The sequence below is a fragment of the Anser cygnoides genome, chromosome Z, assembly GCF_040182565.1.
Source record: "Anser cygnoides isolate HZ-2024a breed goose chromosome Z, Taihu_goose_T2T_genome, whole genome shotgun sequence".
In the NCBI taxonomy this organism is placed as follows: domain Eukaryota; kingdom Metazoa; phylum Chordata; class Aves; order Anseriformes; family Anatidae; genus Anser; species Anser cygnoides.
Genome location: NC_089912.1, coordinates 60360561 through 60387403, shown reverse-complemented (window position 1 = coordinate 60387403; position 26843 = coordinate 60360561). Strand labels below are relative to the sequence as shown.

Genomic DNA, 26843 nt, shown 5'->3' with positions numbered 1-26843 from the left:
AATTGTATCATTAACTCAGGAGGTCACGGACGTTTTATATAATCTTACAAACCGAGGCCCTAAATGGAACAAATCTATTTGCCTTCAAATATGAAGTCTGCTATACCCGACAGCGTGCTTAGCTAGCTGTGCTCTCTGAGATGATGTAAAGACCCTCCATCCTCAATGCACAGGCACTCATTTTATCACTGTCCTAGACAGCCACAGAGAAATATTTGTCTTTTTTATGTGCACCTACAGAACCAAAGAGAAACTCCCAGCTTGTTTGGCAACCAGAACTCAACAGGCAATTCACCTGATGCTCACAGTAAAAAAAAAAAGAAACGTTCGACTAGGACATCAGCACAGGCAAGCTGTCCCCATTAAACACTGATAGCCTTCAGGACAGGAACTGCTTAAAGCTGGGAATTATCGCAGTGTGTTGTATTTTTATTTTTTAGAAGGTTTTTTTTTTTTTTTTTTAGGAGAATGCACCCATAAACAATCCTACGACAGACCGCAGGCACTGTGGCACAGCATCTGCAGAAGGAACCGCAGCCTGTCCTTTGGAGACAGACCTGCGTGCAGCAGTTTGGTGTAACCCTTTATCCAGCTGGGTCATTCTTTTCACTCCTTTCCTACTGACATCATTTAAAAAAAATCTGTGATAAACAAGCTACTTGTACAGCAGAGGAGGAGAGAGTGGGGAAATAATTAAAATCATCAGTGCTTACTAGAAAAAAAAATCAAGTGTGGAAGCTATTTCTAGCCCACAGATCATCAGTGACTTCCAGCCACACTCTTCCCTTTGAAATTTTATTTGTCTCTAGCTTCTATGACTCTCTTCTCGCCCAGGTCCCACTGTTTTTATAATTATTTCCGAAACGCATCTTCCCTTTGCTCCTAGCCTCCCTGCAACACGCGAGCTTGCCCTCGACACGGCTCTGGCTGCATTTGCATAATGCTTCACACCGGGGCAGCGATGCAGCCTCCAGCCCCAGACCTGGGCTCAAAGATCACCTCTTGTTCCACCCCAGACATCTGTCTGCAAAAGCAAATAACGTTGCCCGTGGAGAACAGCTATTACAGCATCCCCACTCACAAAATAAGTGGCATCTTAGACTTCTCAAAGGCTTTTACCTGGGGAAAGCAGCACGGAGCAGTGTCTCGCCCGAGGTCTCAGCAGTCACTCTGTGTAGGTGGGCACTGAAGACAGACTTGGAGCTGAAGCTTCCCGAGAGCTATGAGGCACAGGAACAGTCTGGACAGAGCTGCAATCCTATGCGTTTACGTGCAATAAAAACCAAGCTTTCTTCTGAAACAGCTTTGTCTCTCCTGCTAGCCTCATGGTTCAGAAAGCGCTCTCAGACCAAAAGTCATGAGATGCCTAGCGGGGGCCAGCTTCATCTGACAGCTACCTCCATAGCCTCTACTAGAAAAATATTCAAAGCACTATTTCTAAAAGATACACTCATCAAGAGCATTTCATATAACTGAGTTTAAAAGTTCATTTGCTTTAAGTATCAAAAGCATCCGCACCATGAACGAATACATTTTTCCATTATTTAAAGATTGTGGGGGAGAAAATATATACAGCCACCGGTTAGTCCCTAGTGCTAAGCTAATTGAGTTGCAGCCTCTAGGATTTCTACATTTGGAATAAAAATATTAACTAAAATTAATACTTTTTTTTTTAATGAAGCTATTAATAAATGATTCAGACTTCAAACGGATCCTGTTTTGTGAAGACCTACATTTTAAGCTGCTGAGCACAGAAGTCCAGCTCATTTTTTGAACAATAAGCAATTTACAAAAGGAACAATCAAAAGTTAAGCACAAAGAAATTAAAATTAGCCTAACAAAAGAGAGCCCTGCTCGCAGCACCGTAAGACTGTGCTAATGGCACTCGGGTAAACAGGACCGCTTACATAAAACTTAAGTCAAATTTGGTGGAAGAAATAATGAAAATGGAGATTATTGGACGGATCTATTTTGAGAACATTATTCTGGAAGGAAGATTAACTCATTTTACCCCTTATTCCAACCAACACCAGCGTGTTTGCCTTCTCTCCAGCTCCAAAACGATGCTACAACAAGCTGGGAGCCTGAAAACGACCCCAAACACTTGGGGACACAGCTCATCCCCAAACAGCACCCAAAATCCATGTCTTCTGTGCCCAAAAGTGCTGTTCCTGTCTTTCCTCACCTTGGTGGCATTTCTCTTTCATCCTTAAACCTTCACCCTCGTGCTATCCTGTCTTCAGAGATCTGACTTTGCCAAACAGTCGATCTTTTCTAAGGCTGCTTTGAAAAATGCTGCTAAAATAAACGCTTTAAAAATAGCTTGACACTTGGACGAGGGTCTCCAAATGATGGATAGAGCAATACAGCCCTACCCAGAGAGGGTATGAGTACAGGTCAGAACCACAAAGCAAAGACACACTTTCTATTTTTGCTGTGCTTTTCCTTTCTGTGCGTGGCTTTCTATCAGGATTAGTGGAGAAGAGCTGAAAACTGCTATGAGAGCTCCTCCCCATCTCAATTTTCTCTTTTTTTTTTTTTTTCCCAAAACTGCATGCAAATAAGGACAATGGTTTGAATATTTCAACTATTTTCCCTCTTCTCTTGTTCTGGGTAGTTACAAAAGGACCTCAAAAATTACATAGATAGCCTATCATTACAGCAATAAGGGCCAAGACCTTGTATCCCAAAGGTCGTTTGCGTTATTTTACTCTATTTCCAATGACACGGAAAAGACTTTTGACAAATCTGACTAATGTTCTTCATGGGCTCTAGCATTTCACACTAAACCCGGTGAACTTCAAGAGCTCAATACCAACTTCTCCACCCTTGTTTCTCCTCTGGCCAAGTCCATTTACCCCGCTTCATGCTATCACAACATTTACTGGCCACATTTAAGAGCCAACTGCATACCGAGGGAAATTTGGAGCAGGAGAGCAAAACAAATAAGAACTCTATAATGCTTCTAATGACAGTTAATGTGAAAGCGAAGATCTTTAATGTGAAAGCGAAGATCTCGAAGATCAGCTTTGCAATCTGGAATTGTGAAATTCCACCATTTCACACAGATTTGCTGTCTGCTAGAATCACTACAAGAGCCAGAAATTCACCCGTAGAAAAGTGCAGGTGGGATTTGGCAAATGGACAGAAGGAAGTTTCAGACCCTGAACCGGGGCTGGCTCTCAGCTGGTGGGACAGAAGGGTCTTCGAGGTTCTTTGCTAAATAGGGTTCATTCACATCCTTTCCTTGTAACAAGCTGAAGCCAAAATAGGCACTAAATGGATGGTGAAGGTTTTAGTTAATTTTACTTACACAGAACTGATGCCTTCCAACCATTTTTCCACTGGAGTAACTCATGCACAAGCAGAAATTCTGTTCTCCATATGAAAAAAAAACATTCAAGTTCATAATTTCTTATTTATAAGAAGGTGGTTTTAAAACACTCATCGTTATCTCCAGTTGGCCTGCAGCTATGCTTTAATTAGGTAAATTGTAATAGAGTTGCTCGCTAACCCCATACTGTGCATATCTAATACACCTACAAGGCTTAAAAGGGAATAGAAAAAAACAGATGCTGGCCATACACAAGTCCTTCAAAACTAACTACAAAGTTATTTAAAGCACGTTAGCTGTAATACCCCATGGTATGCAGTCCTCAACGCCACTCTGCTGCTGCGGTAATAGTCAGCGAAGCTGGTTTTTCATAGAAGTTTTAAGTTGGTGTATATCTGCAAATAAAATACGATCACCATGCAAGTGTCTGTCCATAGACGTTCTCCACCAGACAGCTTCACGCCTTCCGCAGCCTCTCAGCAGTACGGGACCATGTTATACTAAGGCTCTGCAATAAGATCCAAAATTGCAGGAGGAACAGAAATAATCCTCCGTTAACCATGTAACTATACATCTAAATATACTTATGATAAAGAACTTGCTCTCTTATTGAACGTCTCCCTCGGGCAGTGCAGGAAGAAGCGATCGTGTTATTTCAAAAGCTGCAATTATTTAGCAGTCATCCCAAATTCGGTGCCAGCTTGTTTATGCAGCTCCTATGAACGATGATGCAGCCGGTGCCTAAACTGAGTTCGCCGTTTCCTTTCCCCCGGCATAGCAAACTGTTTGTCTAAGCTAATAAATGTGCGTATTAACCCAGGCACCTCGCAGGAAGTCTGCTGCGTGCCCCGCTCAATACGCTCTAGTTAAACTAATCGGAACCATTTGCTCTTTTAAGACTTTCAAGAGCCTCTCCCTTTCAACTGGGATATCACACAAAGCATCTTTAGGAATCGTGAAGAAGTGCAAAAGCTGGGAAAAGCCACGGCAATAGCACTTGGTACATTTATTACGAGCAACGGGCATTTTTCAGTCTTGGACACTGTCCTCCTTTTTTAATAACTGAATTTTGGCAGGTGCATTAATTTGTGTTAACTACGTAGTTTAATGGGAACCACTCCATAACTAAGCGGAGTTCACCACTCATTTCATTTAGGACCTTGTACAACGATTAATCAAACTGATGGCCAATCGCTCTTGTCACACCGAATCCAAGCAGAGCCAGAAGGCAAAGAGAACAAAAAAAGGTCTAACGAACGCCGCTATTTATCTCACGTTATAAATGGAGAACGTGGGGAAGCACAACAGCATGTAAGCAGAGTGATTTCTCGGTACCTTTCAGTCTGATTTCCATCATCTGGTATCATTAACAGAATAGTTTTGTTGGTGGAGGGGAAAAATGACTTTGTGAAATGTTGCAGCTTTAAGGTCAGAGTCCAGGGGGAAGTTTTGCAGGTATCAGAAATGTTGAAATCAGGAAGTGCTTTCATTTAAGTACGCCTGCTAACTGCCTGGGCAACCTGTTCTTAAAAGCTACAAGTTGAAGCATAAGTTAAAAGAAGTTTTAATACAGACATCTTTTTTTTTTGTTACTGAGTAATGGCATTAATATGTTTTGCAAAGAGATCTGCAGGTTTGGGCTGGCGTGTAGGAAGTACCAGGATGACTTACGCTCAAGCACTTTGCTGCACAAAGTCTTCTGGAGAGCTCTGCAATAGAGCAAATCACTCCAAGGGCAAAGAGAAACCACTTCTTTTGTCACAATTATATTCATGCAGTTCTTCATTTATAGTACGAGAGAGAAAAGGCTGTTCTCAGAAGTAACCCAGCTATGAGCTCTTCTCTCCCACTGAATCACAGAAACAAACTAGAAAGAGCTGAACACCCGATGGTCAGGTGAAGCACTGAGCACCGCTCCTCTCACAGGAACCTTTCTGCTTAAAACAGTTAAAGAGAAAAAAAAAATTAAAAGCCTTTTTTTTAAAAAAAAAAAAAGCAAGCTGTTTAAAATGTTTGTAGACATCTGTTGTTTTTATTTCTCAAATTCTGCCAGCAATATGGAGAAACTCATTTCATTTTGTGCCTTCCCTGCTGGTCCTTTTCCATTTTGGGGGAAGCGTATAATATGCTCTCCTTCTTGGAAAGAGCACGGTGCTAAACAGTGCTAATATATTTATTGTACTACAGCATTATGAAAGATTTCTAGCATTACTACTAGCTGAGGAGGTGCACAGTGAGAGAACGTGTACCTCTTTCCTGGGTTGTGCTCTTGTTTTTTCCTGCTGGATGCTCATAAAAAAAGTTAATCAATATTTAAATGTAAATACATTTCAAGTTACGCAACAATCGGTTATAAAATAATGCTAGTGCCTTTGAAAAATCAGGAATTCATAAATTAAAGGAATTTGTGGAGGCTTGTTTGCTTTGGTTTTATTCCCCCCACCCAAAAAAAAGGACAAAATGAGTACTTCAGTGCCCAGACCTCACTGATGGTCAAACTGACCCACAACAGCTAAACCTTTTTTTCTAAAAACCACCATGAGGACTTTACAGCAAGTCCACATCAACAGCAGCTCTTGCACACACAACTCATGGTTGTACTTGAAAACAAACTCAAGGTCCTACTTAAAAACAAACCAAGAAGCAAGCAAGCAAACAAAGAAGAAGATGATGACTTGAGTCTCTACAAGGCAAGTAGTTTCTCAGTGTTGCTCCTGGTCAGAATTAGCTCCCAGAATTTAGGCGCCTCTATAAACCCCATTTAACACCGATGCCCGTGAGCAAATAGCAATATTCATGAGTGTATACGAAGCTATAGAGTGAAACAAGAAAAATACTTTAGAGATGTTTGAAGTAGGCATCTGGGACACCAAACCATGCCATCACCTGTTGGCCTGGGGAGCAATTGGTTGACCTGTTGGCCTGGGGAGTGTTGGTGCAATGCTGTTTTGAAGCCTTACACCGGTAGGACTGTGCTCAGCACAGCTCTTGGTGGCTCTAGGAGAAATCAGAACATGGCCACTGCAATGGCTCTGCACATACGTACCAACACATTAAATGTTTCAAGCAGCAGAAAAGCTCTCATGTCACAAAGCAAACAGTTTCTTTAACAAGCTATACGACAGAATTTCTCTGCAGCCATTGCAGGCTGATCCACAAAATGAATACTTTAAAAATCAGGCTCTGCACAGACCCAGTGCAGTTAACTTTCTATCATTCATCCTCTTTCGAATTCAAAGGGATTTGTGTACGAATATTTTCCCCTTAACCAAACCTGTAGATTATGCCATGATAGAGCAATTTTCCTGTGATCAGCCAAGGGTATCACAGAGCTTGTTAGGCATATTTATTTTTAATAGAATTGAATTTAAACACCATTATCAGAAACTGGAAAAGGTTAAGTTTCACTCAAGTGCTTTTTACGAGTGTCACGTGCTGAATAAGTATTTGATACTCATGATGTATGGACAAGAATTACATTTTCAGAAGGGTCTGAGTTAGACACTCAACTCCCATTCCATCTGTGGCCATACCATTACCAGGATGGGCTTCCCTTTACCTGCAAGTTGGCATCCGCCTTATTATTCACAGATTTCATTAAAAAGAAAAGCCACTCGAAAACTTCCAACTGATCAAGAAGCAAAGTAAGATTTCTAACAGGCGTGGGGGAAAAAACACTACATGGGAATTCTCAAAGATCAGGCTGCTGCTCCCTTCAGTCCATCACCACTACCAGTACCAACCAGCAACCACAGCATCAGCTGGGAAAGGTTTTTGGTAGATACATGTATTATAATACGTGCAAAGTGGATGCTTCTTCCCAACAGAAAAATTAATTCAATGGTGACTTGAATGTTCCCAACCTTAATTCAGTGTTGACTTACTCCGTAAATGATTTAATCCATCCTGAACTTCTCACCCACACGTGTATATATAGATATCTAGGTATACAAATACACACACAAATAGAAGAGAGACCATTGAAACCCTCTTTTCTACGTCGTTCAACATTCTCGTTATCCAATAAAACAACGCCAAGTCTTGATTCAACCTACAAACCTGTAAATCCTGAAGTTATACTCCAATAGGAAGCTCCACAGATTAATATAATCTTTCCAAGTGGAAAAAAAAAAAATCATTTCATCAGCTTTATATCTGCGTCAGAGATGTTAGCGCTCGCACCTGCCCAAAATATTCTGTCTGTCTCGACGGCACTCAGTCATGCCATGAGTTTTTTGATTCATTGAGGGTGCTGGATAAGCCAGTCGTGCTGCTCAGACTGCTTGGCTGCCTGGTTTTATGTAGTTTAAGGTTAAAATCATCCATCAGAGTGTCAGGCATGCTCATACGTAACAGGAAAACTGCAAATATTTCTTTGCAAAACACTGCTGATTCCAATACTTGCACTGACTCAGCACTGCTCCAGGGAGGCCAGGAATTTAGTTATGCATATGCTATCTTGTAGCCCTTCTTCAAGTGTCCTATTAATAAAATACTCTTCACACATCAGTCTCAGCAAGGACAGCTCCTCTCCCCTTCCATCCCTTGAATCTGTTGCCACGCTTATGTTTTTCCTCTCTTCATTTGCACCCCTCCAGAAGGCAGAACAAATCTGAGATCAAGAGCAACGGGAATTTACAGTAAAAAAAACCTGTCAGAGCTCAGACAGCTTTACCAGGGGGAAACCTGGGGTATTCTGTGGTGTTTTGCAGTTTACTGTTTGTGCCAGCACAGACCCCCGGTAGTGCCAAGAATTCATCATTTCTGTCAGAGGGTTACGCAGCTCTGCTGGTACTGTGATATTTCATTTCCTAAATACACAAAACCTTCAAATGAAGCAGCTAATAGCCTGTATCCAGTCTCAGAACATCTCCATAACGTTATTTTACTGGTTACGGGGTCTCTAGTTGCATTCATATTGGTACTGGGCGACCATACCATTCACCCCAGTAGCACAACCCAACAGTAGGTAAATGATTTCCAATAGAAACGTTTTAGCCCCAGTTCCGTAAAATTCGTTTTATACACTGTCCAAATGCATTTTTTTTTTCCTGGATGGAAAACCTTACTGCCTCCGTGAAACCCGTGAATGCCATTGATTATATAATGCATTTGAAAAACCCTCTAAATAAAGTGGGAGTGACCACAGAAAGAGGTTATTGATCCATCTCCTCCAACACCTTCACCTTAGAAAGACTGGATACATTTCCACAGGTAAATCCCTTATTTCCAGAGTTTGGACTGCCTATCTCACAGCAACACACTGAAAACAAGTCCCTTAGCATGGCCAAATTTCACCATTTGACTCTGATATTCTCAGGTCACGCCACCCCTGATTTTCTCTTATCACACGAGAAAAAGATGTGTTTCATCAGCCTTCCGGAAAAGGGTGCCAGGACAACACCTTGGACTTTTAGGGTTGACTTGGCTCGACAGAGGAGCTGTAGGGACAGATAACCTCTGTTGCCATGCCACAGACTCAAAATCAGACCTGCGAGAAATATAAAGGATAGTGTCAGTGTTTTAATTTACACGTTTTTTTTTTTGGTATTAAAATTTATAATAAAAATGAATGGGAGAGATTGGGTTTTACGTTCATATGTCTCATTTTTGCCTGCCAAAAGCCATCATGGGGCTATCACAGATTACTGCACCAGCTCAGATGTACATACGTCCTGTTCCAGAAATAACTATGAACTCAGAGCAGGGAATAATAGTTTATTATTGTGTTTAATTTCTCCAACCAGATAGCAAGACTCGAGCAAGTTTAACCCATTCCACAGTGCAGGGTCACAAAGGAACAGATCCCCAAAAATCAGTTTTCTAGGGTTCACCAGCTTGGGTAGAGCTGCTGCAACACCTAACCCCGTGAAGATCCATCCGCTTCTCTGCAGTTTATAATAGTGGATCGTCTGCTATAGTTCAGAAATTATTTTACGATGGGTACAAGGCTGGGTTTGACTGAATATTAGCAGTAGTCTCTAACTGGTTTTGCAGATCTTTCAGTACTCGTGCGTTTGTGCAACGTTAGCTTAAGCAGCACTCAAAGGAAGTGTGAGGAGGTTACTCATTTTTCAGGCTTTCACTGCTCTGTCAAACCACATTACGGTGATGCAGGCTTCCTTCTCAATGCTGCTCTCTACCTAAGTGATTCACACACAAGAACGTGATCCATGCCCGCTTTATTCAGTACTTCCCACGACCTTGATCTCCCGATATCCATTTTGCTGGTGGAATTTATGCAGCGGAGCTCGAAGTAAAACAAGAAAAAAAACGGATTTGACTGAGATGCAGAGTGCTTACAATCGTTCATTCTTGTCAAAAAGACCTAGGTGATTTCATAAGCCACTTCTCACACGGCAGCAAACCTTACTTTTGGTGTAGCTTTTCTTCCGCGGTGGCAAAACGAAACCAGTGCTAAAAACACTCCATACTAAAAACTCCCTCGTGAAAGGCATTTGTATAGATGACTGCAGTGTGGAAGTATTTTTTAAGTTGCTTATACCTTATACATATGGATGCATAGTAAAATTTAGCAATAGTTTTTCCTCCAAACACCATGTCAGATCCGTTTTTTTTTTCTTCAGAAGACGCTGCGCTCTTCCCCTACCGTATTGGCACAGCTATAACAGCAGCTTGCTCTTTGATGCAATCAAAGGACAATCCAAAAAGTAAGCAGGGAGAAAAAGTTCACAGACGTTCAGATCTCATCATACAAATTTACGACCATCTACAAAAATTTTACAGAATTCCATTCTGAAACTCCACCAGGACCTGAAATCCCAGAAATAAGTCCCACCACCAAAATGGGCTGAGTATGTCGAAATAGGATATAGAAAAGTTTTTCCTACATTTATGTCACTTTGAGAACATTTAGGCCACTGAGGTAGGGTGTTTTCTTTGCCAAAAACAGCAGACTTGCTGAATAAAACATGGAAAAAAACATCAAAAACCCTTCTGAGGACATAAAGGGTGTAAAAATAAAAAAAGAGGCACTTCTCGAAGTTAGAAAATACGCAGAAAGGAATTGTAGTTGAGTCTCGTTCACACATCTAATCTTCAAACATTTGTTTAAACTCTAAGTTCCCTAAAGCTACTGAGCACGCAGATGATTTATATATTAAAAAGATAATCTGCACCAGACCTTTTAATATTCATTACGCAGGGAGACGTGGCTAAAATATTGCCAAAAGGCCACGCTACAAAATCACGATTTAGCAAAATTTATCAGCTCTCCTTGCAAATTCATTCACACCTTGCAATTTTAAGCTTATGTCCAATAAAGAAGTTATTTTTAGCTTTTGAAAGGAACTAAGGAATTCCATTGCGCGGTACACTCCGTTTCTTGCAAACAGCCTCATTACTTTAAAGATCAAAAGCATCTTGCCACCATGTGATGTAACTAACTTTGATCTGACGTCTACCCAGATAGACTTCAGAAGAGATAATTATTGGAGTTGATTTTTTTTTTTCCACGTCTCGTTTATCCCTCTTCGCACTACAAATGCTTCAATAATTAAAGGATTACATCAATATTAAAAAATGCAAGTTTGGCAACAAAACGCAGATCAGCGATTTACAGTTTGTTAACTAAACGAGCGTATTAACTCTAAGGAAACATATCTCCATTTGCATCTAGCACAACGAAAATAAAATTATCAATTTGTTGTTCTGTTTACGAGCTACAACAATTACATGAGAAACTTGGTACGTTTGAGAGTTTCCTACTGGTAAGGATGGATTCAACAAATAAACAGATTTGTAGCCCTGCTATATTGCTCCAAAAAGACAGATATCAGGGGATTGTCATCATCAACTGCTGAGTTTTAGCCACTTAATAACATTTGAATCCTTTGAACAGTTGCTTATTAATGCAAACATACATGAACACGACGCTTCGCTTTCAGTTGCCTGTCACAAAGGAATGATTTACTCATGAAAACAAGAAACGCACATAAATATTGTGCCCTTTTTATCTGCTCCGAATTTGTAAATTCCTCGCTAACATATGTGAAAAGGAACTTAAAGAAAAAAATCAACACAGCTCATAGCAACTGCTTCTTTTATATAATACAAACACGGAGTACAATTGAATTGTGCCGTGGCAACGCAGTTTTGGCTTCCTCTTGAGATTGCAAAGAGTCAGCAGTTGTGGCATCTTTCATCCTCGTGCAGTTCTAGGTTCATTCTTAGTACTATCTTGGCATTACGTTTCCTCCTTTTAAAGTTTTCCATTTCTGTATTCGATCTTCCAGTCGTGTCATATTGCCACCACATACCTCTCAGAACGCTCAAGAAAATGTATGCGCCTTTAATTTCTACATGACACTTACAGAAAAAGGCATAATGTAGCTATGGCTAGATGCATTATACACCAAATGCAGGCAGGAATAAATTTTCCAACAGGTATACAAAGGACCTAGGTGCAAAATTCCGATTAATTTTTACGTGAATCACATGGCCAGAAACAATCTATGCAAGAATCAACACAACGATCGTCCAGCCACAGTTGCTCTTACCAAGAGATACTGCTATTGATACTGATACTCTATTGCTGGGGAGAAATATTAATCTAACTTCTACTTCCCAATCAACTCAGTCACCCACTGCACTCTGGATTTGAACTCAACATCTTTCAGTACGACAAGTACATTGCCCAAGAAGTCACCTGCCTTTTTTGTATAATTCCTTATAATGAAAACAATTTCCCAAGTTGAACTTCTGCAATAATAAATCCACGTTTTTATTTTTACCCAGTAAAACAATATATTCTGCTAACGTACCCAAAGAAACAGAACTGAACCCTCTATCATCAGCAATTATTATATTTTATTACAGCTAGATAAAAGGATATTGTTGTACAAGCACTGAATATCCTATAATCCAAATTAAGGCAGTATTCACTAATGAAAGTATTTTTATGCATAAGCTTTAAAGTCAGAATGTAAAATGAAGAGCACATTGAAATACATTATTGTTTGACTAAGAATTAACTACGTAATATTTTAGATCTGACTGAACAACACTGAGATACTCTGCTACTGCTCAAGGGTTTAAATGAAGAAAATAGAAAAAAGGCAGCTCTCAGATTTATATATTTCCTATTTCATTAATAATTGCCACGAAGAAGGGATGTGTGACTTGAGATCTGAGAAAGCAGGTTCAGACAGGAGGGTGCTTCCGTAACATTTAACAACAGGAACCCTCAGACCATCACTGCTGAGCGAGTACTTCCACAAGTTTACTTGAACTTTCGGTATTTTGGTGGAAATACTCTAACGTACACTGACTTTTCTTACCTTAATATATTGACAGTCACACACGCACCCTGAAGGACCAGCCCTGTTTCTGATCCTAATAATATTGCAGACCCAACCAGGAAAACAGGGCGCACTTGTCGAGCAGCTACAGACCTGATTTTCACCCGTTGTACTTCTCACTGCGCACAGCAGTGACATGCATTTTAATAGCAGAAATAAGGCTTCAGGAAGCAGAAACAGAGGGAAGGACCATTTACAGAACACTACAGCACTTAGCATCCAATACCATAAGATACTCAGCAACAGCAAGGCTATAGGACACAGAGGATGTATCCAAAGATTTACAGGATTTGGTTTCCATGGGTGTAAATACCTGATCGTTGCGAAGGAATTATACAGTTTACAATTACTTGAAGTTATGGAAATAAAGTCATTGTGAAAAAGGCAATGATTGGAAACATTCCTGGAGAAGCAAAGCAGGAGTAGTTCACGTACTCACCCATCACTGACAGTTCTGCCGAGCCGCTGCTGTTCTCGTTTTTGTAGGTGACGACGCACGTGTATGTCCCTGAATCATCATCGGTCACATTTGATATGAGTAAGTTACTGCCAGCCAGTAATGAATACTTTTTGGACCTGAAACATGGATATTGTATGTTTGCAGTGCGTTAAGATGGTATCTCTATCCAGCAAAACACATGTCGTAAATTATTCCACAAGTAACTCCCAGCTGCGATTTTTGCTGTTAATAACTTTACACTTCCATTCTAAATACCAGCCTAATAATCCGTTGTAGCAGGTGACATTTATGATCGAATTCCACACTCAGATTTGGTGTAGAGATTAATTACATTGGCAGGTAAAAAACTGGGCCAGTGTCATTAATATTTAGGAGAAAATTTCACGGCCTCCAAGTCTACCCCACTGAACTTCAAGCATTACTCAGTGGTTTGCCTTTAATTTGCTCAAGGTAAATGTTATGATATGAAAGGCACGAAGGGGTGAGCTACCTGACAGGGAGCACCTCCTCTCCTCGCAGCCACGTGAAGGTGGGAGGGGGGTACCCAGAGACGCAGCACTCCAAAACAGCATCCTTCCCTTCCATGGCCACCACGTTGGACGGGCGCTGCAGGAAAAATTGTTGCCTGTGCAGATCCGGATCTACAAGAGCAAAAGAGGTAGTTAAGTTTAAAAAAAAAAAAAAAAAAGACATTCTTTTTGTTGGGGAATGGGGCATATATAAAACAGCTGATCAATAACGGCCCCAAGAGACCACACTTTTCACAGATTCTTACTGATGGAAAAAAATAGAAAATCATAGTACAGACATAAAAAGCGTATCAAATCACAATCCTAGAGCCACTTACGCGTTGAACCAAGGGAGCAATTTGCAGGCGGAACAATACCAGCTTTCAGCAAGGTGAGAATGGACTGTTTATAGCCTGGTATTAAAGCCAGGGCTCGGAAAGCCACAGGAAGAGGCACAGCCGCGGTAGGAAAAGAGAGATGTATGTGAGGTTGTAAGTGGTACTGGATTAATGACGCTGTTTTGGAGTTGGAAGAGGGAAGTTCATAAATATGGGGAGGAGAGAGGAGGAAAGCTTCAAGCGAAGGAAAACAGCACATAAAGAAATAACTTGAAAAGCCTGAACAGAAAAGGAATTAGGAGAAAGATCAGTGCCCCAAGTTACCCTTTCCCTTACAGAAGGTGTCCACGTGGACATGCCACGTGTCTGAGGCCGTCTCAGATGGCCCTGAACACTTACATGTATAAAACCAAGCCAAGTTCAGGGTGCACGTCTTAGGGTGAGCCAAATCTCTCCGTCAGCACCAACCGGACAGTTTTTAAGACACCCACACTCAGGTAACGAGCTGGCCCCAAATGCCACCCGTGGCGTCTGAAATACCAGCAAGCAGAGCCATACGCCAAGGAGATCTGCTGGGTTTGTTTGCTTTTACATGAGTCTGTTCCTCCTCTAAAAAACGCTTTCATTTTCTTATCGCAGATGTTGAAGCAAATGTGCTGGACCACAGCCATCAAACATTACTCCTTGTTTCTGACACAAACATAAAAATTACACAATATAAATGAATATTCCTACCAAAATTAACAGCTACCAGATCTTCCAAAATCATCTCCAAGTAATTAACTGGTTCTCCCGTAGAAGTAGAAAGAAACAGTAAGTAACCGCGTGCATTTCTGACGGATTTACTACGGCGTACTTCAACTTCGTACTGGAACCAGATGGACAAGCAGTTTCCAGCCATCAGAAGTACACCTGGCGCAGAAGTTAGCGCGCACAATTCAATAGCTTCAATCTGTGAAGACATCCTACCTGATGTCCTGGTTTTGACTAGGAGAGAGTTGATTTTCCTCCTAGTAGCTGGTATGGTGCCGTGTTTTGGTTTTAGGAGGAGAATTATGCTGATAACACACCGATGGAGGTGTGGGGGGATGGAAGCAAATGTCTGCCTAGTGCTTTGTCAAACCACAGCAGCTGGTCACTGCGATGCCTTTGGTCTATGAATTGCCCAGTACCTCTTGCAATACACACAAATCTTCTCATCCCTTCTTTGTCCAACTTATTCTCATTTAGGACAGCTCCTTTTGCCTCTCGCAGCCACCTGTGCCGCAGAAGTGCCTCGCCAGCTGCTTCTCTGCTCTACAAACACCCCAATGCCCGGAGGAGGGAGGGTGCCACGCTCTGCAGTCGTACGGCGTCATCGCTTCTTGCTCCCTTCAGGATTCACAAACGCCTTGGGTTGCACGTGAACTTCTCTGACCTCTCTAATGATACAGCTGCTAGCTGAAAAGCCACACGGATACTTGGGAAGAGTATCCAAGGACGTCCTTGTAGATGCAGACATCCGCAATTTCTTCTCAAAGAACCAAAATCTTGAACAACAGGACGGTGTTAATGCTTAAAAAAAAAAGTCATCGGCCAAAAGGTCTGCAGACCATGGGCTGCGAGCTTCGGCACGAGGGAGATCATACAAATGATGCTGTACATCCATTTACACTTGGAAATGGGGTTAAAAATATCACTAAACATGTACTGGGTAAACCCTGTGAAAATACGGATTAATGGCACGACACAGCTACTTCAGGATCGGGTTGAGTTGTCTGATAAAAGTGCTGAATGTTCCACCAGTACAACCAGTTGTTCCCAGCTCATTACGAAGAGTCTATCAAATGATATTTTTACATCAGAAAGAAAGGAAAAATGAGTGAGATTTTAAGATTAAATGGTCATTAAATCTTTTCTCTCCTACAGCACAGGCCGTGGATTTACATCCAGCCTGAGCTCAAAAATATGTTCGAATAAAGTGCATTCTTCGAGAGGGCATCCAGTCTTGATTATCAAGATATCAAAGTTCTCGTTATGCCCTTCTCCAGCTGATTAAAGAGCACTTAGTATATTCACCCTGACAAGGTACTCATAGCCCATAATCAAGCCCACACAATCAACCAGCTACGGGCCAGCTTCGGCGAAGGACAAAGTGCTGTGCTGAAGCCCTGGCTCCGCCGGAGTCATTGACTTCATTCCAGCCACGATTTCATCTCTTATGCACGAGCGTGTCGTTTGTGGCCTGAACCCAACGCCGCGATGCCCCCATCAACGGGGACGTGCCAGGACACCTCTTGCTCTTTTTCTCACAAAGCTGCTCTCTCTACGCTCCCGAAACCGTTAGCGAAGCACTTGATTCATTTCTCCCACCCCAATCTGCAAAAGTGCTTCGCCGTATGGTTTTGTTTTTTTCGTTGTTGCTGCTGTTTTTAAACCCAGAGGCTCTCTCCTGGCCTGATCCTGCTCCCCAGAACCCAATTTCCAGACTGGGACAATGCAGTGAGCTGCCCCCACTGCCGGGCCATACAGCCCCATCGCTGCCAGACCCACACCTACGCCAGCAGCAAATGCTACATCAACCTCCCAGCCTGCAGTCAGCCCATCACGTTGCCGGCATTTAATACTGTTGATTTTAGCATATTTCTACACGTTAGCGTTTAAGAACAAACAGATCTACCTAAAACTAATTATGAAGCAGTGAGCTGTAAGAACTTATTTCCCCCAAAACCAAGCAAAACCTCTCGTTTCCTATATAACATTTTTCTTGAGCACACAATGCGGAGTAACGAGGTGCCACCATATATACACTTTTTCCATGCTCGTTAAATCGATGACATAGTTGAAATTTCAATCTACAATAGGATTTGCAAATGTGTGTATGATTTTGATTATCCCCATTACCCTGATAGCTGAGTCTAACACACTATTTGCAAAGAAGGAAATGCCTTCATCAAGCCTTGTTAGGATAAGTCATTTTATCTCGTTTTTATAGATGGTTAATGAAGTAATTGAGATGTTTTGTGAATCAACTACAGACCTATGCACGTTCAGCAACATGGAAAGGTCCTGAATTAATTTTTTCTTCTTTGTGTCAAAGGCATAGCTGCTGTTACACTATCAGCATTATTCCTTCACTGATCGCTCCCAACAAAACCTCAGATTTACACAGATTCACAGATTCACAGATTTCTCTAGGTTGGAAGAGACCTCAAGATCATCGAGTCCAACCTCCGACCTAACACTAAGTACTCCACTAAACCATATCCCTAAGCTCTACATCTAAACGTCTTTTAAAGACCTCCAGGGATGGTGACTCCACCACCTCCCTGGGCAGCCCGTTCCAATGCTTAATAACCCTTTCGGTAAAGAAGTACTTCCTAACATCCAACCTAAAACTCCCCTGTCGCAACTTTAGCCCATTCCCCCTCGTCCTGTCACTAGGCACGTGGGAGAATAGACCAACCCCCACCTCTCTACAGCCTCCTTTCAGGTAACTGTAGAGAGCGATGAGGTCGCCCCTGAGCCTCCTCTTCTCCAGGCTGAACAAGCCCAGCTCCCTCAGCCGCTCCTCGTAAGACTTGTTCTCCAGACCCCTCACCAGCTTGGTCGCCCTTCTCTGGACTCGCTCGAGCACGTCCATGTCCTTCCTGTAGCGAGGGGCCCAAAACTGAACACAGTACTCGAGGTGCGGCCTCACCAGAGCCGAGTACAGGGGCACAATCACTTCCCTCGACCTGCTGGCCACACTGCTTCTTATACAGGCCAGGATGCCGTTGGCCTTCTTGGCCACCTGAGCACACTGCTGGCTCATATTCAGCCGACTATCCACCAATACTCCCAGGTCCTTCTCGGCCAGGCAGCTTTCCAGCCACTCATCTCCCAGCCTGTAGCTCTGCTTGGGGTTGTTGCAGCCCAGGTGCAGGACCCGGCACTTGGCCTTGTTGAACTTCATGCAGTTGACCTCAGCCCATCGCTCCAGCCTATCCAGATCCTCCTGCAGAGCCTTCCTGCCCTCGAGCAGATCGACACACGCACTTAGCTTGGTGTCATCTGCAAACTTACTGAGGGTGCACTGGACGCCCTCATCCAGATCATCGATAAAGATATTAAAGAGGACCGGCCCCAGTACCGAGCCCTGGGGGACTCCACTAGTGACCGGCCTCCAACCAGATTTGACTCCATTCACCACAACTCTCTGGGCCCGGCCATCCAGCCAGTTTCTAACCCAGCGAAGCGTACGCCAGTCCAAGCCACGAGCAGCCAGTTTCTTGAGGAGAATGTTGTGGGGAACGGTGTCAAAAGCCTTACTGAGGTCAAGGTAGACCACGTCCACAGCCTTTCCCTCATCCACCAAGCGCGTCACTTGGTCATAGAAGGAGATCAGGTTCGTCAAGCAGGACCTGCCTTTCATAAACCCATGCTGACTGGGCCTGATCGCCTGCTTGCCCTGCAAGTGCCGCGTGATGACCCTCAAATTTTTGCGCCAAAAGATTTGCGCCAATACGCAGCGATAAGGGTTGAGGATGTATTTATGCTCATACCAAACTGGTCTAAAGCAAATGGATCTCCAGATGCAACCTATTCCCATCTTAGAAGAAAAATGAAATTGCAAGGAATTCACTCGGATTCAGCTCTGCAGATACAGCTCTCCGGCACACAAGGAGAAAAACCCATTATATTGCAGTATTTTAGCTATGCAGCGTATTAAAACAAATAAATACTTCCATAAAAATGCTGCGTGCTGTTGTACAGCATCTGACTATACGAAGCTATTTGGTGCTACAACGTGCATTTGTAAACATTCCGTTGACAAAAGTCTCCCATCGTATCATACCCACGAAATTTTTCTGAGCGTATTTGGATAATATTGGACTCGGCCAGTACGATTTTATGTTTATTGCAGCAGTTTTTATATTGCAAATGGCAGAAGTGAGATGCCTTTAATGTGACACTGATGTGACGGAATACCTCTAAGTGTTCATAGTCCCATTTCTAAATTCGATTAAACGAGATAAAGATTTAGACCAACTAAAACCCAATTTTGCTCTCTGCTGTCGGCGAAGAAAGGCCGGCAAAATTCCCCGACCCGATCTCCCCATCACGCCTAGAGGCTGAACACTTAATCCCAACGAGAAAGCAAGGGTTATGGGCGAACAGTGTTAGAGAAATCTGTCATTAAAGTGATACCGATCTCTCAATATACAGAATGCATTAAAATGTATAACCAGAATGCAGCCGCTACTTGGAGATTTTGCTTTTTTTGCCTCCGTCTCCCAACCCCCTCTAGCATTTCCCTGCTCCATCCTTTCTGCCCTCCCCAAGCAACGCAAACCCGGCTCAGCAGGGCTGTAGGATGTGACGCGACCAAGAAAACAAAAGAATTACGGACGCAAAGATTGTAACATTAGCACTGACACGCATCAGGGTGTGAAGACATTCTTCTTCCTGAAGGAACTTCAAAATACATTAACTAAAGCGCGAGGAGAAATGTGCCAAGTCACTGCTGGAACATAGGACCGTACATCAGGGGTCCTGTTTGCAGCTTTAACGATGACTTCTTGCGCGACGCTCACTTTGCTCAACCATAATGAAGACAAAAATATTTACACTCCTTTACTTGTTCCTAGGTGAAAGAATAATGTAAGATTTATTACTCTAGGAGTAGATAGGGGACTCGGGTGTTTTGTATTTACAAGACAAAAGCAGGAAGCTTTCTCTCTATCCATTAAAGTTTTAGAGAAGCAGAATGAAGAACTACTCCACAACTGCATGAGCAGAGCTGAGGCAAAAAAAAAAAGAAAGGACACATTTATACTCTTACTTTCAGCTGAGCAGCAGAGCCTTGGCAGACATAGTTTTAGACCTCCATCGTCCTTGAGAAGCAAAGACACGAGCAATTAAAAAGCAGTGGTTTGATCCACGTAGTAACCGAATTCAGAGAAGAACCTAATAAGATTTTAGAAGCAGCCCTATGAATATTAGGAATATAACTCAAGAGGAGAGCCAGCCTCTCCCCCAGCAGCGTTTCACCCTTGTTCTGCTGAATACCCAAGATCAACCTCCAAGACGTTTGCCATAGGACTGCTTGCTCCAGCCCCTAGTCTCCTATGATGTGGACCCCAGGACTAGTCGCAGTGAAATATTCTTTCCTAAATTCTTCCCCATTTATAACCTCTGCATAGTGACCCACTTTCTTTACAACTCCTCACCTGATACGTGAATATGTCTTCGGTAGGAGATTTCCTTTCTCTCCACTCTTGAACAGAATTGTTATATGGTATATTAGAGAATAAACGATAAAGAATATATCCCTGGCTCTTAGTGAAGACTCCCACTAAAAAAATCTGCTCAGTAATCATTTATATTTTAAACGTAATGACTACAAATCCCATTTATCGTATAGATACCACACTGACATTTGACTTCCTAGAGAAAAGGCATAGCAGAAATCCCCCCAGAAATCTACTATAGCAATGAAAATCAACAAAAAATGTTTTTCATTGGTTTTCATACACTGATATAGACTAACTTTAATTGCATTGACCATTATTTTGTCTCTCAAAGATGACAGGCTGATGGTCCATCATCAACTCAATGATCTATTTGTTTTTAGTATCGCTAGCTCCCTTAGTTTTCTCCTAGACCTCGGCAAACTTCGGTATTCAAAATTTATGGTCAACAATTAATGGTCCAGAGAATCTCTCTGCTCCCCTGGGAGCTACTTTTTACCTGGATACAATGACCTGAAGATGTCTGAGGCACAAGCTTTATAAAACCCCCAAGACAGTCCTGGAATAAAACAACTTTTTGCATTTTTAAATATAAGGAATATTTTTGAATAACCAATGCCATAAGTACAAACATTTTTCCAATACTGGTTTAGAAAAAAAAAAATTGAGTTTTCCTGCCTTGCAGGTAGAAGTATTGAAGCAAGTTCCAACTCTTCCACCCATTTATAATAAATTCATATATGTTTGAAAAACGTTTGTACCCTGAACATTACTAATTCAACACCTTTGGTTCCTTCAGCTCTCCAAAAATCCTGCTTTTCAACTCACAGTTACTATTACCAGATTATTTGCTCCGATGTTCAGATGTTTCAAACTTTTTTTTTGTAACCACACTGTTGGGGGGCGGGAATAGGGTTTTAATCAAGACTGCCTTTTCTCTCTGTGTGTTTATTCAGTATTTTATTTGCTGAATAAACACTAAATATACCCACAATAACCATACAAATTATTCCACTCGAATTCTCTCAGGCTGCTAATTTAACTCCTGCACGGGGGAAGCTCTTTTGGTTTAAGAGAGAGCTTTACAAAAGGCAGTGGCTATTAAAGAATTGTCTACGTTTCACTGGCAAATTAGGCTAATGGCCAGACAAGAAAGCAAAGTGTTCCATGCAATTAAATACAACAAGCTAGAAGTTCATAAAATGGCAGAACCCTTAAATCGCCTTCAACGGTATGAATCCCTACCTCTGATGATCAAGGTGTATAATAGTTATAGTCACTAATGGTTTATTAGCGTTAATCAATTTTCTGTATCAAAAAAATCTAAAGCCACTACCTAGTATAAAATAAATCTCAGCAAAGGCTGTTCCCGCACTAAAAGGGGAATTCTGTGTTTGGGATCCATCGTGGACCGCATTTTTAGAGCCAAGTTTTTGGTAAATTTACAGTGAACTACCTTTGTCTGTACACCAAGCTTGCAAGCCAGCCTGTGGCCCACTAGTCGACAGCATCGGCACCCTGAATTTAGTTTAATATCATTAATTGTGTACCAAAAATCTTCCAGTAACAGCTTATTCTTTCAAATGCATATTACAAAATATTCTTCAGACCCTTGTCCAAACCTAAACTTATGCTTCAAGCATCGTAATCAAGCGCTAAAACCAATCCCACTTAGAACAATCACTGAAATCTGCGTGTTTTTAATAAATAAAACCACTATTCTGGCAGCTAGCCTGGGAGTGCTGAGCAGACCACACTTCTTGAGTAGATATTATTGTTCTTGTGACTGCACTGATCTGGAGATCGGCTTCTAAGAGGGTACACTGACTGTAAATGCCTCCATCTGCTTGCTCTTTTTTTCTTCCAACTCGGCAAGTTGTTATACGTGGGAAATTTGGTATTTGGATGCTTGGATGCTTTTGTTAATAAAAATAAGCAGAGTAATTGCAACAGTGCTAAGCGAGGCGGCATGGTCTGGTGCAGGTGTGATACGGATGTTCTCAGCATCCAAAGGGCTCTCTCCTAATAACAGGGAAATGAAACCTTCATCAGCCACGATACCAATCGAGCAGCGCAAGCGATGCCCACGCCTGGTCCACAGCTCAGGACGAGGCATCTGATCCATTTGTTGCTTGGTTTGAAAGCAGGAGGAGAAGCAGCTATCAGCATCCAGCCTGACCGGGTGCTGAGCGCACACCAAGTTTTACCATCAATTCCTGCTTTGAACCCTTATCGCAAGCTCTCTTGAAGCAAATCCAACCCTGATTTAAATGCAGCTGATGGAAAATGTATCACATGCTTAAGCAAAACCAGTAACAGCCGTTGGAATTAAGTGTTTGACTTCTTGATGCTTGCAAGAATATAGTTGCAGGTTTCCAGTCATTACTTCTTTATATGGCTTATAAAAAATTGCAGGTTAAAGAGCCCTTTTCCCCCAAAATACGTACTTACAGACTGCAATAACAGCAATTCTATAAAGATGTCCTGAACAAAGTACAAATTTCCCATGTGTTTACCAAAAGGCAGGCTATGGAAAATAAATACCATAATTCTTTGCTGAACTATTATTAATCAACACTCACTCCCTCAGCTGCTACCTTGAGCGGGAAGCTCTTATTTAGGCGGTATTCGCACGGCAGAAATCCTCCCCAGAGCAGCCTGGGCTCTAACAGAGGCTTTGCACACTTGCGTGCCCGTAAACGAGCGTGCAAATACACGTGGTGGGAGTTCAGCTTATACCACGATCCTGACCTTTCTGGGGAGGGGACCCATCTCTGGTACGATGCAGCACTCCCACAGATCGCGCATCTACAAATATCTTGGGTTTGAGAGTAGATTTTTTGTTGGGTAGGGTTCCTGCTGTCATTTTTGTGTATATACAACATAATTGTACATATCTAATATTTATATAAAATATAGATACTATATACACACTAAACAGAATTAGGGTAAGGCATCCCCGCAGGAAATGGGCACCGGAGAACATAAGGATGAAGATGGTTAGATTAAAAAATAAAATCCATAAATTGAGTGTTTGGCCACATCTCCTGGAAATCTGTTTTCATCGAAAGAATAAACAGTGTTAAGCGCTAGCTGCTGAGGTTATGTGTAAATAAGGGAAAGGATTGACTTAGGCAATTATTGGCAGTTAGAGAACGTACAGTCAAACGGCCTGGGTACGAATGAGAAAAATCTTGATTTTTGCACAGCCTCACAGTATTGTAGAAGAAACTGAGGCTTCAACAGGATTGTGTGCTCGGGTTTAAGCAGACCTTCCTCAAAATTAAGCTAAAAACTATCAACGAATGGAATTTAGCACATCCCACTCCTCTCCTTTCCCATATGGACATTTACTAAATAGGATGTCCCCAGCTACGATGCCTCCTGTACGTATGTGACCATCCAAATTTAAGCTAAGATAGTGTTACTTACACAAGACCAACTTCTCCTTCCTAATTCTGTCTCAAGACCTTGAGGGATCCGTTTCAACCCGTCCTCGTCACTGCTCTACCCTTCTCTCCTCGGAAGCACAACGGTGAGGAAGGAGCTACAGCAACCCAACTCGATTTGCGTTAAAAACGAAGGAATTACACGATGTTGTTATTGTTATCTTGCACTGCAGCTCAGCAGACGAGCTCAGAGAGAGAGAAGGAACGTCCACGGCAGACAATAGTACGGTGGCAGATTGCTTTGATGGCTCCTGATAAGCGCAGGATTATTATTTATAAATAGAGAATGAATGGCTTTGAGGCACCAAACTGCTCAACTTTCCCTTTTCGAACGTCGTTTGTATTTCTGAAGCGTACAGACCTCCCAAAGAAACTTGCTAACTAATTCACAGAAGCAACAAATTTGGCTATAAATTAATTCCTTAGCACTGCTTTGTATGAGATCTTTTGCTTTTTTTTTTTTGGTACAGTAGTATTGTTCCCTCTAAATTAATTAGGTAAGTGCGTGCAGTTATTTGAATGCGTGCTTCCTCGTTTTTTTCCAGTACTTGCTGAAAGTTTTCACTTGGGACTAAGTTTTCGGAACCCAGAGGAAAAGAAAGCTTCTATAAAAAAGGTGAAAACGTGCGTTTTGAAATGAATGCCATTCTCCAAACGGCATTACCTTGTGCCAGGATCCCCGTGGGACCAATCCTATCTGCGGGCATCCTTTCTTCTTGTTTTCTGTCCCCATCCTGTTGAGGAGCAGCTGGGTGGGATGACAGCAGCCAGCCAAGGCCAACCACCACAAGCACGCAGGAAGCATCACAAAATATCACCCTCTATTACCCTCAGGGCTTAAGAGAGACATCCGATCAGATGAAGGCAGAGCTAGACCCACGTGTCTAGGAAATACAGAAAGCTTTAAAAGGCATTGTAATTTTGGTAGCCTTATACAGAATGAGCTAAGTATTTTATGAGCCAGTCCCTGAATGCTGAAACTGATTAAAAAAAAAAAACAGCTGAAGTGCCTTTTTCAAGGTAAAAAAAACTTCCTGCCAAGTGCCTTGCCCTACCTGCTAGACACTTCGATGCACCTCCAAGCTACTTCTCTTTGGTAACAGAGGTTGAAGGCTTATCACTCTTCAGTTTACAAGGGCAGAGAAACAACAGGCTTGAGTCAGGTAAGGTGAATTTTAATCCTCCCCTTGCCCCCCAGGAGATCAGTAATCCCTTCATCCGAACATTTTGTTTTGCTAACCTCTATCACATCGGATGACAAACGTTTCTACCAAGAGGAGGTGCGGATATTTCCAGACCCACCACAACGTCAAATCAAATCCTTAAGCCACAGGCACTCCGACTGAAATAAAAAAAAAAAAAAAAGAAAGAAATACTGCTTTCATGTTTATCCCTCGTTTTCTCTTACATTTCGTTTGGAACACGGAAAGAAGATCATAAATTATTTGCCAGGATCGCAGCCAGTTTTGCCACACGTCCTTGCAGAGGTGCCGTGTTTTCACAGCATCTCTCGTCTCTGATCTTGCGATCGCAGATCATAACCGCTAGCTGCGGAGAAGGCACATTTTAAAAATACCGGGATGGGATGTGCTACCTAAGCCTTTTGAAAAAAAGTTTTTGTTGTTGTTGTTTTTGCACTAAGCAGGGGAAAAAAACACCGCCTTCGCTAATTACAGAAGAGGAAAGCTGCAGCTGAAGATAGATTTCTGCCAGCGAGTGAAAACAGGAGAGGCTGAATTAGCAGCAAAGTATCAGAGAGCTCTGAACCATCAAAGCGTGCACACGAGAACCAAATTCCCAAGAGGCTCAATAAGATCTGAATTTTTTTTTTTCAGGAACACCACTCATTTCGTATAAGAGCTGCTGTCTGTTCGCATTATCCTGAAATGAGGCCTTGTGCTGCTTGCCCTAAGCCAAAGTCTGACGGACTCCGCTGGCTCCCTGTTATATATTTTCCTCATTATTTGCTCCAGTGTTTTTCTGGTATAAAATTCGAACGTGCTGGGAAGAGACAAACGGATGTGAATTCCCCCTCTCCCCCCCCAGGCAGCGTGAGAGGCCGTTTAGCCTCTCAGAAAGTTAACAGCCAGAGCTGTGAAAAGGAAGAAGCACCAACCCAGCCACAAATGATCAGAAATACAGACGGATGGCAAAATAACACTCTGAGACGGCTGAGAGAACTCTTCCAGGTCTGCGTGGCACACAAAGCTCTGTGGCAGTCTTAACTTCAGCCAAGAAAGCTGGAGAAATAAGGTTCACGGGCAGGAAATTTAATTACCATTAATGACCGCAGAGGTAGTGATGCCTCGGTGCCGCCCCATACGTAGGGAACAGCACATGGCTCTAAGTTTCACGGTGATCCCAGAAGACCCCAGAAAAGCTGCCTTGGTACAGCCCTTTAGACAAATCTACGGGTCCATGATAGAGGTCAGGCTCAAACTCGGGTCCCCAAAAAGACATGGAAAAAAAACCTGCAGGGAACTCTAAATAAAGCGGTCTTCCTCTGTTGCCAGTTAGTTTGCCTTACAGCTCCAAAAAGGATCAATACCTACCACCATAGCAGAAAGTGAAGATGTGGGCTTGGCCTTTTGATCCTAGGTTTACAGATTATTTTTTTTTTTTTGTCATATACCAAACAGAAGGAACTTTAACCTCCCAAATCCTATTGCAAAAATCACAAAACACTTCCAGAATGGAGAATTAACTCATCAAACATTGCAGTCCTTCCACAGGACTGATCCTTGCCCTCCTGATTTTTACAGCATTTTGACTTCAGTTCAGAACTCTGAGAACCCTCTTCTGCTGCCTCTCACTTAGTGAGAAATTATGCACACCAGCAACGTTTGCTCAGCAAAAGCATCTTAAAGAATTTCTAAAAATGCATTTTCCCTGCCCCATTTCATTAGTGGTTACACATTAGCAGGTAGATCTAGAAGGGAAGGGGATTTTGAAGGAATGCCTTTCTTCAAACCACCCTTTTGATGTCCAGCTCCTGATGAAATACTGCAGTGGTAACCATCTCATTTAACTGATGAATTCATTAGATGGAACAGCAAGGTGCTCACTTGGCTGAGTTTATAACACTGGCTGTCACAGTTAAACTGTGTCAGCTCCAAAACTGCAGTCTGTGAAGCTTGGCAGACCTTATCAGGGCTGAAGTATCCAAGTAACCTGACTTTGAGTAGGTAAATTTGGCAGCTAGTCCCAACAGATTGCTTTTC

The 26843-nt window shown here is 42.2% G+C and overlaps 1 protein-coding gene across 13 annotated transcripts in view; it reads right to left on the bottom strand.

Annotated features, from left to right (window-relative positions):
* The window catches only part of DCC (DCC netrin 1 receptor), a 425812-nt gene that overhangs the window by 219507 nt on the left and 179462 nt on the right, over positions 1 to 26843 (bottom strand). For all 13 annotated transcript variants that reach the window (XM_066988962.1, XM_048079751.2, XM_066988960.1 and 10 more), the window contains 2 exons: positions 13605 to 13755; positions 13094 to 13230 (listed from right to left, as the gene is read on the bottom strand). In XM_066988962.1, coding sequence (XP_066845063.1) covers positions 13094 to 13230; positions 13605 to 13755 — 288 coding nt within the window. The remainder of the gene's footprint in view (positions 1 to 13093; positions 13231 to 13604; positions 13756 to 26843) is intronic.